At 30.9% G+C, this 18,289-nt stretch overlaps 1 protein-coding gene across 1 annotated transcript in view; it reads right to left on the reverse strand.

The window, feature by feature from the left end:
• Window positions 1–294: 294 nt before the first annotated feature.
• The window catches only part of syt9b (synaptotagmin IXb), a 56,247-nt gene continuing 38,252 nt past the window's right edge, over window positions 295–18,289 (reverse strand). Inside the window, exons 4-7 of the mRNA XM_056452303.1 lie at window positions 12,261–12,381; window positions 10,563–10,734; window positions 6,373–6,502; window positions 295–722 (exon numbers count right to left, since the gene is read on the reverse strand). Of these exons, the coding sequence (XP_056308278.1) occupies window positions 651–722; window positions 6,373–6,502; window positions 10,563–10,734; window positions 12,261–12,381 (495 nt within the window). The 3' untranslated portion in view covers window positions 295–650. The remainder of the gene's footprint in view (window positions 723–6,372; window positions 6,503–10,562; window positions 10,735–12,260; window positions 12,382–18,289) is intronic.

The following is an 18,289-nucleotide window of genomic DNA, read 5'->3' on the forward strand; positions in this document are numbered from 1 at the left end:
TGCCTGACCATTCTCATAATAAATGAGATTTAAATAAGACAATAAGATTTTAAAATATATTTTATAATGTATTTTGTGTCAAATCTGATTATTAGTTGGACAAACCTGAATAAAATAAAACAATCCAAACAAAAATTAAATAATGAATGAGAAAATAAAAATAAAATGACATGTAATATATTTATTCAGAAATAACTCAAATAAAAATGTTAAATAAATTCAAAATAAAAAGTAATAAAATTAACGAAATAAAAAATTGATTTTGATTCAGAAATCAGGACTCGACACTCATCGCACATTTCGCATGTAATTTTTTTATACAGTAAGGATCGTACAATAAAAGTACCACAAAATAGACCCCATGCACTACACTCCAAACAATATTAGTGTATCACAACGTGTTCTACGGATACAGAAAACACGACGATGTCAAAAATACTTACCTCTCAACTAAAGTTTCCAACAAAAACAGCAAAAAGTTGTTTTTTTTTCTAGCACACATGCAGTGGAGCGGAGCTTTACAGAGTCCTGCTGTTGTACTGCATTGACTGACCATGTGTGCACACATTTAAAGTGACCGCTAACAGCTTCTTCCTCTCATGCTCTTGCCTCTTCATTAAGCTTGTGAATTGGTTCTTCACAGCGTCTCATCATGGTGAAGGAGGTGTCCGGAGGGAATTACAGGAGCCTTGACTGCCGCCGGTCGTGCTTTGACCAACCCACTGCCAGAAAAACACAGTTGTGTGAGTAAAAAAAAAAAAAATATATATATATATACAGTTGAAGTCAGAATTATTAGCCCCCCTGTTTAGTTTTTTTTCCCCAATTTCTGTTTAACAAAGAGAAGATTTTTTTTTTTAACATTTCTGAACACAATAGTTTTAATAACTCATTTCAAATAACTGATTTATTTTATCTTTGCCATGATGACAGTAAATAATATTTTACTGGATATTTTAAGACACTTCTATACAGCTTAAAGTGACATTTAAAGGCTTAACTAGGTTATTTTGGTTAACTAGGCAGGTTAGGGTAATTAGGCAAGTTATTGTATAACGATGGTTTGTTCTATAGACTATCGAAAAACAATTAGCTTAAAGAGGCTAATAATTTTGACCCTTAAAATGGATTTTAAATAATTAAAAACTGCTTATATTCTAGCCGAAATAAAACAAATAAGACTTTCTCCAGAAGAAAAAATATTATCAGACATACTGTGAAAATTTCCTTGCTCTGTTAAACATCATTTGGGAAATATTTGAAAAAGAATCACAAAAGGGGTAATAATTCTGACTTCAACTGTATATATACATATTTAAAGATCAGATGTGATGCATATCAATGGCATTAGTTCTGAAACTGAAGGGCTGAAGTCCTCTTTGTAATTGAATGATTTGCGACATTAAAAATTAAGGTATAAAAAGGCATAAAACAACATAATACACAAAAGAATGTAAATTTAATGAAACAAACTAAATAAATAATTTCAAATAAAGCTGAAAGTTGGGGAAAATGTCTATAAAATTGGAAAAAGATGATAGAAATAATGAAAAATGAAGGTAAAAATACAATAAGCATTAAACAAAAATAGTAATAATATTATAAATTGAATACTAATGAATGTAATTGTAATCAAAATAAATAAAATAATAAATATACATAATAAATTCTATAAATGATTATGAAAACACAAATGCATTAACGATAAATAATAAAATATTATACATATACAATTGATATTTGTAAAAATATTAATATTAATAACAATTAGACATTATGGATCACAAATCATGAAAAAAAACTATTACAATACAAAATATAAATAGCAATACAATGCATAAATGATTAAAAAACAAACAAACAAAAATGCTAAATAAATAAACAATACAACAAATCAAAACTTTAAAATGAAATGTTTTTCCAAGTCTGAGTATTTGCCACAAGTTTGAAAATATTGTACGTTCCAAATAGGTTACATAGGGTCAGATAGATAAAGAATAACATTAAAATTCAAATACATTTCAAATTTAGCTAAAAGATTTCTCATTTTATAAATAAATTTAGGTCCATAAATAAATAAAACTACACAATAAAGTAGATAACCATCAAAACATAAATAATTCAAATGCTACAACTGAAAATTAATATTTTGATAGGAAACGAATATCAAAATAACAGAAAAAATAAAACAAACTATAGGATGCTAAGCAAATATAAGCCTCTAATTACCATAACTCAAAATAGTGTATAACACAAACAAAAAGAAATTAAGAGGTAAATTGAAAGAGAGAATAATAAACCAACTACATAATTACATACAATACAATGATTAACAATAAATATAAATATGAATGAAATAAGGAAGTATGAAGAAAATATACTAAGAAAAGATACTAGTTTATTATTTTCTATATTCATGTACATTCAAAACTGTATAATAACTACATAAAATACGTTTTATACATAATAATAATACATTTATTATACATAATAATATACATAATATACATAATAATAATACATTTAATAACATAATAAATAATTAGAATAATAAAAGTAAACCTATTTCATGTTTTCTTTTACTTCCTCTTGTGCTTAATTCTCCTGTAAAATGTTATGCTTAGATACTTCTTGTTTTTGCAGTTTAAAAAACACAGAGTCTCATATCTCCAATGTGCAAACGTTATCTAAAGTCGTCCTAAAACTCTTTTTTTTGATTGTCCTAAAATGCTTCATATTGCTTTACGGAATTGAGCTGCTGCATCTTGAGAGATGTGATTGCGCTGTTTTGTTTATGTGAGGTGCTTTGCTTTAATACAGCGCCGACTCGGGAGAGGACAGAAGATGGTGAATTATTGAAGATGTGTAGACTGAACTCCTGAGAGGTCAGAGATTTGCAAACAACATTTCAGAGTAGTAATGTGTGAAAAGCCTTCAGAAAAGAGGAGGAAGATGACGAAAATGAGAGTCTTTATGGGCTGCCGTGAGAAAGGAGGTAAACACAAATAAGCCATTAGCCTCAGACTTTATGTTGGGTTTTCTGAAAAATCGCACAAGCCTTTACAGTTTGTTTCGTCAAGTTTTCGGTGTTTACCTGACTTCAATTATTTTTGCAGCGCTGTTTTGTTTTGCCTGATGTAATAAAGGGTAATTATGATGAGAAAAAAAGATGAATGGAATCATTCTGCTACCGTTATCACCTGTACTTTTTCAAAGTGTAGTATTCTCTCTTTTACGTTAGTTAGAGGTAACTACCGCAGAGTAACGCAGGCTCATTCGTACATTTTTAATCACCTTAAGCGTCAGAATATGTTCATGTCAACACACTTTCATATAGGCTAATTTTTTGTTAATCAATAAAACGTATCCTGTGTTATGTATCATTCAGCTGGTTTCGTTTCTGTCAGCTTTGCGTTTTTGTACGTTTGGCGCCATCTTGTGACTGAATAATGTGCAGGTTTTTGTATGCATCAGCTTCACTCAACCGATTTTATTTCTGTTAGCTTTACATTTTATTAAATATTTAATAAACTATTACAACTTAGACCAAATGTTTTGGGTCTAATGTTTATATTTTGTGGCAAGTCGCCGTATAATAAGGAGGATAAAGTACATCCAGGACTGTTGTGTTCGCAGAATTAAGCCCTTATACAACATACAGTATGCCGAACTTATTACACGCAATACTTGATTTTGATCTGTTATGGCATTTCAAGGTATGTTAACCCATGATAACAACCACTGAAACTTGTAACACAGGAACATCCAAATACTTCGAGTCATTTTGACCACCAGATTGCTTGTCTATCATGCCGTCATTTTCAATTGTTTGGTGCCATCTTGTGACTGAATAATAGGTTAGTGTATGCTCCATTTAGCCATTTTTGTTTAAGTCAGCTTTCCATTAATTTAAAAAACTAATAAAATATTACAGCTCAGAATAATGTTTTGTGTGTAATTTTTTATATATTGTGACAAGTAGCCATGTAATAAGCAGAATAAAGTACATCCAGGACAGTTTTTTCCCACAGAATAAAGCCCTTCAGGCTTATTCGACATATGCTGATAAGCCTGTCAGGCTTTACTCTGCTATAAACAATGCCCTGTATGTACTTTATCCTTAACTTATTATGCATGGACTACTTGATTCTGATTGGTCAATTACGACATGCCAAGGTATGTTATTCACAGTTAACAACTGCTAAAAACTAATAACACAGGCTTATGTGGGTGCTTAAAATCATTTTGACCACTAGTGGATGCTTTAAACGGTATTTAGTTGCTTGTCTGTCTCCGCCTCTGTTTTTGACTGTTTGGTGCCATCTTGAGACTAAATAATGTGTAGGTTAGTGTATGCTCCATTCAGCTGTCTTCATTTCTGTCAGCTTTGCATTTGGTTAAACAATTAATAACAAATTGCAGCTCAGAACAATGCTTTGTGTCTATTTTTTTTGTTTTGTTTAGGAATTCCTTATACAAAATATGCCGATAAGTCTTTCGGGCTTTATTATGCGATAACAACCTTGTGGATGTACTTTATCCCTAACTTATTACACATGGAATACGTGATTCTAATTGGCCTGTCATGACATTTCAAGGTATGTTTTTCGCCGTTAACATACGCTAAAAACTAATAACACAGGCTCATCCGGGTACTTTGAATCATTTTGACCACCAGTGAATGCTTTCACATCTATATTTACAGTATATGTGTGTCTGCCATGGTGTTGTGTTTTACTGTTTGGTGGCATCTTGTGACTGAATAATGCACAGCTTAGTGTATGCTCTGTTCAGCTGCTTTTTGCAATAACAACCTACTGGATGTTATCCCTTACTTATCTGTTACCTTTGCCTGTTTAGGACTAATACTCTGTTTTGCGATTTTAAATTTATGTACACCTTGGAAACCCTTTTTTTTGCCATTTTAAGAGAAGGGGACTTGACGCCATTTTGTTTCATATCTGTTTGCAATCTCCTTTGTTCATGAGAGTTAGGTACATTTATTTAATTTCTTTTAACCTGAAGGTTATTTAATTGTTAAAAGCAGTGTGATTTGTTTATTAATTTGTGAAAATGAGATGAAAAGTGAGATGAAAATGCATGCAAACCACTTCACAGACAAGCAATGCGGTCTATAAAGAAAACAATGTGTGTGCAGCTGTAAGTAAACTCTCTTTTTTCTTTTATTTCAGAAGTATTAAAATATAAAAATGATCATAATATTTATAATAATTATTTTATCATATATATATATATATATATATATATATATATATATATATATATATACACAGTTGAAGTCAGAATTATAATTTTATTTTATTAAATATTTACTTGATGTTTAACAGAGCAAGGAAATTTTCACAGAATGTCTGATAATATTTTTTCTTCTGAAGTAAGTCTTTGTCTTATTTTGGCTAGAATAAAAGCAGTTTTAATTTTTTTAAAAACCATTTTAAAGTCAAAATTATTAGCCCCTATACAATAACTTACCTAATTACCCAAACCTGCCTAGTTAACTTAATTAACCTAGTTAAGCCTTTAAATGTCACTTTAAGCTTAATAGAAGTGTCTTGAAAAATATCTAGTCAAATATTATTTACTGTCATCATGGCAAAGATAAAATTAATCAGTTATTGGAAATGAGTTATTAAAACTATTATGTTAAAAAATGTGTTGAACAAAAAACCTTCTCTCCGTTAAACAGAAATAAAGGAAAATAAAAAACAGCGGGGCTAATAATTCAGGGGGGCTAAAAATTCTGACTTTAACTGTATGCATACACAGATAATCAATTTAAAAAACTAGAACTTTTACATAAATACAAAAGTTTGCAAACTTTCCCATACCTTTGAAAATAATCTGCATTCTACAGTGCATTAAACAAAAACAAAAAAAATAATAAAATATAGAAAATAAAACGATTAAAAATATTACACACATTTAAAATAAATATGCAAGTAATTAATGTTAAAAAACCTAAAAAATAAAATGTTAAAACTATCTAAAAACAAATATCTAAAATGCAAATATCTAAAAACAAACTGATAAATAGTAGACAAGTACTTCTGTGAACCTAATGTCACTGCATTCAATAAATTAAAAAAAGGGGTACTAAAATATGTCTCAGAATGTTATTTATTTATACTTTACATCAAAACATTTCTATAAGATTCTATAACCATCTAAATAATTTTTTTTTATTCATATTCCCTGATAACCCAGCATAAACAGCTCTGGATGTAAAAGTGATCATAGAGATTTGTCAGACTGATCAGTGAACAGTGTAAACAGAAACAGGCTGTTTGTGAACGCAGCTCTAAGAAAACTGTTGAAATTGATGTAAAGCAGAGACGGGAAGCTGTGTTTTACCTCCACCAGCAGGTGCCAGCGGGCGATGGGTTTGCGTGGGTACGACAGCATCTCATTCCAGTGATCACGGCCCAAACTCGGAGCTCTGTTTCCCACATGGCAAATCCCAATGACCTCATTGTGACCAACACTGTGGAGGAGAAGAGCACAGTATTACTTATATGACTGATGAACCATGATGTTCTTTTCTGACTGTCTGCCACTTCACCAAACACAACAGGAGCTGATCTCATATTCTGTTGTTTTTCACTCTTTGCATTATTAAAAGTATATGCAAATATATATATATATATATATATATATATATATATATATATATATATATATATATATAATTTATTTATTTTTTTTAGCAGAGACACATTAAGGAAATACGGATGCCGGTAATTTTCATTGAAAACAGAAAATGTATGAAAGAGAGAAAAAGAAAGACAGGAAAAAAAATTAAGAAAATTAAGAAAGAAAAAAGCAAAAGAAATAAAGAGAAAGTAGGAAAGAAAAAGAAAACAAGACAAAATGAATGAAATATTTAAATGAAAGAAAGAGAGAAAATTTAGAAATAGATAAAAAGAAAAATAAGGAAGAAAGAAAAAAGAAAAAGTAAGAAAGAGAAAAAAAAAGAAAGAGAAAAGAGCAAAACAAGAAGGAAAGGAAACGATAGAAAGAAATAGAGGAAAAAGTGAGAAAGAGAGAAAAAAGAAATAAAGAAAGAGAGAAAAAAGAAAGAAGACAGCAAAAAAGAAGGGAAGAAAAGGATAGAAAAGAAAGAGTAAGAAAGTAAGAGAGAGAGAAAAAGAAAAAAAGAAAGAGAAAAAGACAGTGAAAAAATAAAAGAAAGAAGCACAAAAGAAAGAGAGAGAAAAAGAAAGAAAAAAGGAAAGAAAGAGAAAAAGACAGTGAAAAAATAAAAGAAAAGGAAAAAGAAAAAGAAAGAAAATTAGAAAAATTAAAAATGAGAGAAAAAAGAAAAATAAAGAAAGACAGAAAGAAAGAAAGAAAGAAAGAAAGAGAAAGAAAGAGAAAAAGAAAGAAAATGAATGAACAAAAGAGACAAAAAGAAAAATAAAGACAGAAAGAAAGAAAAAAAAGAAAGATAGAAAGAGAAAAAGAAAGAAGGAATGAGCAAAAGAGTAAAAGTAAGAAAGAGAAAAAAACAAAAGGTAATAAAGAAAGAGAGAGAAAGAAAAAGACAGAGAAAAGTAATAAAGAGAGAGAAAGAGAAAAAGAAAGAATGAATGAGCAAATGAAAGAAAGAGAAAAAATTTAAATAAAAAGAGAAAGAAATTAAAAACCAGAAAAAAGAAGAGAAATAGAGAAAAAAGAAAGACAGAAAGAGAGAAAGAAAGAAAGAACGAACAAACGAACGAACGAAAGAAAAAATAAAAAGAAAGAAAAGACAGCGAAAAAAGAAAGAAAAAAGAGAAACAAAGGGTAAGAAAGAAAGAGAAAAAGACAGAAAAAGAAAAGAGAAAGGAAAATGAAATTTAGACATTATAATAACACATTTTACACAATAAATAAAATATGCAAGTATTATTGACAATTATATACATGGAAATGCAAATTATAACAACTCTAATTTTATACTATATACACAAACAGTTTATGAATGAGTAAAAATTGTTAGTATTAAAGAGTTGCAGTACAAAATGATTTGCTGAAGGGGTTAAAAGCACTTTAGGGAAAAGTTATTTTGGGCTGTTATTAATTTTAATATATATGATTTTTTTATTATTAATTATTATAATAATTATAATGGTGGCACGGTGGCGCAGTGGTTGGCATTGTCGCCTCACAGCAAGAAGGTTTGAGTCCCGGCTGGGCCAGTTGGCGTTTCTGTGTGGAATTTGCATGTTCTCCCTGTGTTCGCGTGGGTTTCCTCCGGGTGCTCCGGTTTCCCCCACAGTCCAAAGACATGTGGTACAGTTGAATTGGGAAGGCTAAATTGTCCGTAGTGTATGAGTGTGAGTGAGTGTGCATGGATGTTTCCCAGAGATGGGTTGCGACTGGAAGGGTATCCACTGCGTAAAACATGTGCTGGATAAGTTGGCGGTTCATTCCGCTGTGGTGACTCCGAATTAATAAAGGACTAAGTCAAAAAGAAAATAAATGAATGAATGAATGAACATTGTAAATAAAATAAATATGCACATAACACAAAATGTTCCAATTGACAATAATAATAACTATTATTAAACATCATATTTATTATATTCCACCTATTACAATAAACAACAACCCATAAACATGTCTCTTTTCCAACTTTAAAAGTTACGAAGTGGAGAATCTGCTTTATTTCTGAAGATATTTCTCCCCCCGCTCTGCTCCTGGTTTCCATCTACTTGTGTTGAGTCAATGTGTTGTGCCGGTGAGACACTCAACTCCTCAAACAGGACACTGATCTAAATCTGAGCTGAATCTGTGGATGGATTGGGAATATATACACACACATCACCCACCCGCACCAAAAATAAACCTCTATAGTCTCAGAGCAGCGTGTCTGGCCAGAATTAAAAGCATATTTCATTTAAACCAGACTTCATACTTGACACTGAGCGCTCGCTAGCTCCCACCAGGCTGCTAGCTGTACGTTTGGATTAGCGCTGCTAAAACTGAAGGACTAACAATAGTGAATTTGAAAAAAAAATGTGGCTTTTCCATCCAAAAATAAGGTGGTTTGTGTGTTTGCTGCTTGCACATGCTGGTCTCTTCAACTATCGTCAAGCTACAGTTTATTGAAAGTAGTTCTACAAGATGAACACAAAGGATCACTAGCTATCTTTCACAAGTTCATGTCACTGAGTTGTTTCATTCATTCATTCGTTTTCTTTTCGGCTTAGTCCCTTTATTAATCCGGGGTCACACACAGCGGAATGAACCGCCAATTTATCCAGCACATGTTTTACACAGCGGATGCCCTTCCAGCTGCAACCCATCACTGGATAAGTTGGCAGTTCATTCTACTGTGGTGACCCCTGATAAATAAAGGGACGAAGTCTAAAAGAAAATGAATGAATGAATAATGTCAGTTATGAATGAATTAGAATAATGTCGGAAGCAGATGACAGTTGTAGCATTCTGCTACAACGGACGTTTCAAAGAGACAGAAAGTAAATAAACGGCAGGTGAATATGATAATATAACAGGTAAAATCATCTTGCATCTTTACTGAACAAAATGGTTTTAGTCGTTTAGTGTGGATGACAGAAAGAATTAAAAATAATAGTGTGGACATGGAGCGCTTTTAGACAAAAACACCATTTACAAATTTATGCAGATTATTGTAAATGTTACGTTTAAATATGCAAATTATTTTAATACTTGGCATGATTGGATCTAAATCAAAAATTCAAAAAAGTCTAAAAATTTAATTTAAAATGCTTTTAATTTTTTGATATATTAGAGTCAGAAGAAGGCAACGCAGTGGCGCAGTAGGTAGTGCTGTCGCCTCACAGCAAGAAGGTCGCTGGTTCGAGCCTCGACTGGGTCAGTTGGCGTTTCTGTGTGGAGTTTGCATGTTCTCCCTGCGTTCACGTGGGATTCCTCCGGGTGCTCCGGTTTCCCCCACAAGTCCAAAGACATGTAGTACAGGATAAGTGGGTAAGCTAAATTGTCTGTAGTGTATGAGTGTGTATTTGTTTCCCAGAGATGGGTTGCAGCTGGAAGGGCATTCGCTGCATAAAACAAATGCTGGATGAGTTGGCTGTTCATTCCGCTGTGGCGACCCCAGATTAATAAAGGGACTAAGCTGACAAGAAAATGAATGAATGAATAGAGTCAATGAATTTTACAGATGGGATTTGGGGAATCTAAGTATTCCAACAACTAGAAATGATCTAACAGGGAAATTCTGAGAAAATCAATCTGTAAAACAATACCAAAATGAATAAAATGAGTTTTTAATATAAAAAAACAAGGTTTTGTGTTTGAAAGTGTTGTTGAAGTGGAGATTTATGACTCATTTATGACTCAAGAACTTAAAATCTACAGTCATAAATTGATAAAGTGTGACAAACCCAACACTTAAAAGTGCCTTTTAGATGCTTTCTTTATATTGGATCGCAAAAAAATAAATCTTTACATTAAGCCAGAAAAGCCTAAAGGCTCTAAATAGACAGCTACATGAAAAAGTAATGTTCCAAATTATGTTGCTAGTTTAAAGTAGCTAATGAGATGCACTGATATCTTACCGATCATAATCCATGACCGCTATTAAAAGACTGATTTGGTCAATGTTTTCCGGTGGAACATCAAAAACGATGGCTTCATTGTAGACTGGGTTGAGAGTGTTCCTCTTCGTCGATGTTTTCCTCTTTTTCAGTCTCCGACCGTCACACATTAGGGAAACCTTTACATAAGGATCTTAAACAAGACAGAATAAAGAAAATGTTTAAATAATTGTTTGTTCAGTGGCAGAGTTGACTTTCAGAAGTAAAAAATATACATTTATTCAGTATTTCTGTAAAATATTGAATTTGCAAAAGCACTCTTTCACTCAGCACTATGGCTGTGACATTCAGAAAATAAAATAAAATAAAAAATTATTAAATAAATAAATTGAATAAAATTATTTTAAGTATAATTAAATTAAATTAAAATTCTCTGGCCAATCACTCAATCAATACAAATACAATATCTAAAAAAAAAAAAAAAAAAAAAAAAAAAAAAAAACTGAAACGAGAAATAATAATAATAATAATAATAATAATAATATTAATATTAATAATAATAATAATAATAATAATAATAATAATAATAATAATAATAATAATAATAATAACAATAATAATATCAACAACAACAACAATAATAATAAATACTACTACTAATAATAATAAATAATAATAATAATAATAACAATAATAATAACAATAATAATAACAATAACAACAACAACAATAATAATAATAATAATAATAATATCAACAACAATAATAATAATAATAATAATAATAATAATAATAATAATAATAATAATAATAATAATAATAACAATAATAATAATAAATAAATAAATAATAACAATAATACTAACAATAATAATAACAATAATAATAATAATAATAATAATAATAATAATAATTATTATTATTATTATTATTATTAAGAACAACAACAACATATTTTCATAAGTCTTCATTCACCATAGTCAATAAATAATTAAATAAATAAAATACACTTTAATTTACTAATAATTTAAAGTATTGTTATGAATAATAAAATATTTTTAATTACACTGTGTAAAATGTTTATTAAGTAAATTATAATATATATATTTTTCAAAATACACAAAATGTACACAAATTATCAATATATCTATATCCTTGTATATTTTATTATAAAAATAAATTTTTAAAGTTTATTATTGTATTATTTTCATGTAATAATAATTTTAGTATTATAAAACATTTCAGTGCGTTTTTGCCCTAAAACTAACCGCTGGGCTATCGGTGCTGATTTAATAATAATAATTGAAAAATTCAATTAATTATGTATTGAATTTAATAAAATACATATACAATACTTGTTAATAATTAAAAAAAACTGTTATTATATTAATTATTCATATATGTTTTTCGTAATGGATCAAGATGCAAAACACTTCCACATTTAATGAATTCCTCTTCCTGCCAATGGGATTTCAACTCCAAAGCAGCATCCTGTGTGCGTTGTATAAATGACCTTAGAAGAGAGTGTGGATTTTGCCCAACCCCACTTAGCACTACTTGCATATATAAAATCTCCCATCACTTTCTCAAGCGTTTAGTCGATGAAATCAATGCTCTTTTAGAGAGCCCAGGGTGCTCTATGTTTTACCATGTCATGATGACACCAAAACAAATCATTACCGCTCAGACAACGAGTCATTTAGAGGTGACGAGACCCACCAGACGCTCCTGTGATGTCCATGGCTTTAAGATTTCTGGCTTTAATTATGGTTATCGTCAGACGACCCGCAGTCGGCAAGTAACAAAGAGAGAACATCAGATCTCCCAGATCCACATTATCCTGAAGAGACACAAGCAGGAAACATTAACTCTTACAATCATATCATAGAAGTTGATTTAGAGCAAATTAAATAATATTTACAGAGCTTCTGGTTATTGTAACAGGCTATTTAATCCTTCATTCGTATCATATAAACAACATAACTGGTTTCAAAATACTCTCAAAGGGTCACACTTAACAAAAAAAATTACTGACTTTTACTCTTTGTTTTGGGTGCATAAAATAGTGTCAATAATGTTAGAAAACAATAACTCAATGCCTAACAATGTACATTAATACATGTATTGTTTACTTTGGTTGATCCTTGCATTAGTTTAAGCACTAGATTTTGATAGGCAGTCAATGTTTTTGTCCTCCGTCGAATGGAAACAAAAACATTTCATTCAATGACTTCAAGCAAACAAAGTGACGCACAGTATTTTCAGTTTGGCTTGAAATAATATTGTGTAGGCTTCACTTATACCCCATGGTTGGTGACCTAATATCAAGCAAGCAAAATGTGTGCAGAGAGCTTCACAACTAGACTGGCAGTGAATGAAAGACACACTTCACTTTTGGCCTGTACGGTACGCTTTTATTGCCGTTTCCACTGTCAAAAGGGAACCTAGCCCAACAAAAGGGTACCAAAAGGCGGAGCTAGACGCGCAGCTGAACGCTATTGGTTTACAGAGATACGTCACTCAGACATTACACCGTAATAATAAATACATATAATAACGAGCCATGGTCGACCCAAGCTCAAACAAAACTTGTTGTTGTCTTGATGAACATCCACAAAGCCAAGACGAATAAAAATTGTGGTGTCCTGTTGTTTTATGAGGCCGTCTAAAATCGTGGTTTCACTTTCTCGAGGGAGCTCGCGTGTACGTCTATATTTGAAATAAGACACTTCTTGAGCTGATTATAATAACGTGCTCGTGATTTTTGAAGTGTTTCTGACTTATAATCCTTTCAGAAACAGACAAACGCAAGAGTGACATGCAAACCATGAACAAATTACCATGTTTAACTATTATCATCCCCTTTTGAACTATTATGAACTACAGAATTACTTTTTAACAAGAGGTTACATGTGCTGGCGAAGATAAAAGATGCAGATGAGAGGTTTGCACTGACTGTGGGCTATATTCGGTGTTGTTTTTAAACCCAAATGAGGACTAAATGTATGCTGTGTGTAGTTTTTCTGTAATTGGTAACACATCGGAGACTGTAAGGGGCTGTATGTGTTCATATATGTTTCATTTATTTATTTATTTTATATAATTGCAGAAGTTAGAGTAGACTACTTCGCACTATCATCGATCTGCAGATATAATTTCATAGAAAAGTCAGTAATGAACATTTATACACAAATATTAATGTGTATAGAGCATCTGTTTTGTGAGAAGTGCTTCTCATATGATATGTGAACGACCCGTACAGCTTTACTTTGACAATTCCTCGAGCGAGAATGACATCAACTGAAACTTTCTATCGTACACCATTGGTACCCTTTTGGCAGTGGAAACGCAAGCCTGATAAAGGAGACCCGTACCGTACTGTATTGTACCACTCAGTGGAAACAGGCCATTTAAAAACATTTAGCCTTAGCATTCATTGTAAAAGTTGTTGTTGAATCATTTCTGTTTGCTTATTTCATATCATTTTAATTATATATTTTTTGTTGTGATTGCTGTTTTTCTGTTCTAATTATTATTAAATTGAAAGTCCATGTGAACCGAAAGTTGCTGAGACTTTTGTTTTAATATGCTGATGTACTTTCATCTCAAACTAAATATTGAGTAGAGGGGGGGGGGGGGCGTTGGGGGGTTGGCAGGATATTCTTTTTGCACATCACAGCAAACTGGTGAAGAATATTGTGACTGAAGCTGTCAAACTGATGTCAACAGAGAAGCCGCCACTCCAAATGCAGGAGTCTTTATTTCAAGGCATTAACATGCATGGATGAATTGTTCACATAAATAATCACAATGTACGCTAACAAAATAAACATTCTGAATTTTGATTTCACACAGACTTTAAAAGATTAGTTGTAAAATGAGGGAAAGTAAAAGAGAGTGCTTTGTCGTCTGTTCTTTTACATGCTCACATTTATTCAGTAGGAAGTTTTTACCAGTTGTCGCCATGAAAAAAATGTCTAAATTGATTCCAGTTGATATTACTCCTCTGCATTTGACCTAATCTAACAAGTGAAATTAGTCACAGTGCATTTAAGGCAAAGAACCACCTGACACAAAGTGTATTTAAAATGATAGATTCTTTCCAAATAGATATTATAAGTCATCTGGTCAAATCTGCAGAATAATAAAATATCGCAGTGTTAGATTTTTCATATATCGTGAAGCCCTGTTTTCTAGTTTACATCACATTTTTGTATATTTTAATTATTTAAAAGTTAAATATGACTTTAAAAGTTCTATCACTTGTAATGCAATATAAATGAATGTATGCAAAAGTATTTAATCATCCAGAGTGCAATAACTGAGTTCAAGAAAATACATCAGTCAATTTTAGTTTTCTTAGACATATACTGTACGATTAAATCTGTTTAAGCTCAATTAAAAAGTTAAACCTCAATTTAATTTCTACAGTAGCTTTAGGAGTCCCGTCAGACACCCAGTAGAAAAGGCCATACTTTATTGCTTCATGAATGCAAAACAAATGTAAATCAAGCTTGGCAAAAAGATGCTGTCATTGAAGAATTAGACCTCACTGCAATCATGCAAGTAAACACCGCAATTCATTACACATTCAGCCTGTTCAATCTTAAAAGGTCAGAGAGAGGGTACGAAACTGTCACTTACAGATAAATTACAAGCGTTTTTGATGCATGAACTATTAGAAATGGACATCACAATAAAAAACAACAACATACTGTACAAATCTGGCCCTTTTCCGAAATATACCACCTTACTATGGTTTTCTGAGATACATTAAGGAGTCAAATTGCTCAAAGATGTACAGGAACAAAAGCGTTTCACCTCAAGGGAATCCTGTTTTTACACTTTGAGATCCACTCCGAGCAGCAAGCACGAACCTGCTGTCTAATTATCACTTCTGAAAATAGCCACAATTTGCACTTTTTTTTTATATCAGATCTGTTCGTATAACAAACTAAATTGCAATCCATAATTAACATCTCATCATAATGAGCTTCAGTGTAGTGGGAACCAACAAAGCATAAGCTATGGTTTTAATAGTGCTCAAGTCACACAAAGAACGCTGGGATATATGATAATGAGTGTGTATTTGAACATGACATAAAATAAAACAACACTAATTGGCTGATGGCACCACAAAAATGCACACATTCTTCTCTCTTTCACTCTCGTTCTCTAAACAATACGTTCTCTAAATCATACAATAGCTATCTAATATATATAGCTATCTAATATAGAAAAAAATATATATCTAGTTGTATATTTTAAAATTGTTAATATAATATAAATATTAATATAAAAAATAATAAAAATTAACATATATTTATTATTAATTAGCAATCTATCTATTTATCTATACACACATACATACACACATACAGATGTTAACACTTCATTATGTTCCCTCTGCCACCACACTCGCTGCCGTGGCAGTAAATGCGCCTACAGCTTTTATTCGATGGGTGGCGCGTTAACCATAGACTTCATCTTCTAAAACATCAACACGCAATTTTCACAATACTAGATAGAACTAAGAAGTGTACTAAGTACTAAGAAGTTGTGTTCAATTAAAATATAATTTTGTTTGGTTGTTTTGGTTTCCTTAGTAATAAATATGCTTTTACACTATACTGAATGTTTTAGAAAAGATGTTTAAAATACATGGTGAAAAGCACAGCCCATAGGCTGCAAATATTAATTAAGTTCTTTAACCTTTATAGTGTCCTATTAAATTGCGTTGGGGTAAAAAGAATGTTCGATTTCTAAATTCTTTAGAATTTTGATGAATTAGCTATAACGTTTGACTGTGTTTTTCTTTTTTTTATGCTGTTATGCACTCATTTCACAAGGTGACTGAAATTAAAATAAAAAAATAAAAATACTGCGCCGTTAATAGTTTAAAAAGTGAAAAAAAAAACATATTTATAACTTTAAGGAGAACATTGATGTTTTGAAAACTGAGCTGAAACTAAATTATTAAAAGAAAATTCTGAAAGTTAATTTATTTCCTGCGGAAAAATTATTTTTATTAGAATTTTAGTGATCTGCGTGAGGTAGGTAAATTTATTTTTATGCTTTTGATGAAGTAGCCTTCAACTTAAGAGCCCTTTAGACCATGTGCCTAACCGTTTCTCCGTGTTTTGCTGTTAATGTCTTTAAATAAATACCTATTTAGGCATATTTAATTATTCATTTATTATTTACGTACAATAATTAAGACATAAAATGAGATAGTAAAATATAATCAACAAAGAAAATGTAAATGCAAACGTAAATGAAAAAGCTTATTTATTTACTGTCTTAATTCCTATCACTTTAAAATAACAACCACTGTACATCTCTCTATATTTAGGCTGAAACACTGCTTCATTTATTTATTTATTTATTTATTCATTTATTTAATGTTTGTAATTTCATTTTAGTTGTCCTTTGTTTCTTTAGTTTTAATTTCCAAAATAAATCCACATTGCACTTAAGTTTACAATGATAATAAAGCTTCTTAACAAGTTTTTAATAACTTATGAAGGTATTATATATATGTATATTGAATTATATTGTATTAAATTATATTTACAGCTTCTGTATATTTCTGTTCATTCGAATCCTGTCCTTTTGTGCCCCCTGGCGGCATAGTCGCAAACTCCTGTTACATCTAAAACATGTTCTTAATCCCTTAGTCCTGCGGCGGCACCACACGCAGCAGTAATGATCATTTTGAAGTGTCACCCACTGTATGTATATGTATGTATGTATGTATGTAAATATATACACACAGTTGAAGTTAGAATTATTAGCCCCTCTTGAATTTTTGTTTCTTTTTTAAATATTTGCCAAATGATGTTTAACAGAGCAAGGAAATTTTCACAGTATGTCTGATAATATATTTTTTTTCTGGAGAAAGTCTTATTTGTTTTATTTTGGCTAGAATAAAAACATTTTTTTTAAATAAACATTTTAAGGTGAAAACTAAAAACTAAATCACAGCTATCTAAAATACATAATAAAGAGTCCATATCCATCATGCATAATAAATATTGATCTCTCTACTGTGATGCACACATGTGGTTCAACTCGGCGTGTTAATGCAATGACACAACAGGATGGAAGAGAAAACAACAGTCGTGCATTAGTAATGAATCAAAGTGTGTGCAGAACCCAAATGGGCCTTTAATGCACATAGCAGCCACGCACTGTCTGAGCCCACAGATCTGCCAGAACTTTCACGTGCTGTCAATTATTCACTGATCTATGTTAATGGACACGCTCTGCGCTCAGATCAGATGGGTGTGTAGTGATGCTGAGAGCATGTAAGAACTCTTATCATTACTTAGCCTCTCATATCCTTCTTCTCCCTAAGGACATACGAGAATAATCTTGAAGTCGTATGAGGCCCATCAGTGGGCATTAAAAGAAAAACTTTGTTCTTACATCGCAAAACATTATATACACACTATATACACTCACTGTTGTTCAAAAGTGTGTGCTCAATACAGAAGCTTTTTTTTTCCAAAACATTAAAAAATATGCTTTAGAATGGTAGGGTTTATACGTAAACTTTCTTAAAACATGACTAAATCATTATCTTATACCTTATGTTCATATATATATATATATATATATATATATATATATATATATATATATATATATATATATATATATATATATATATATATATATATATATATATATATATTTTTTTTTTTACTGTTATCAAATATAGCTAATAAATCCATACAATGTGCAAA

Source organism: Danio aesculapii, chromosome 25 (assembly GCF_903798145.1).
Source record: "Danio aesculapii chromosome 25, fDanAes4.1, whole genome shotgun sequence".
Taxonomy (NCBI): Eukaryota; Metazoa; Chordata; class Actinopteri; order Cypriniformes; family Danionidae; genus Danio; species Danio aesculapii.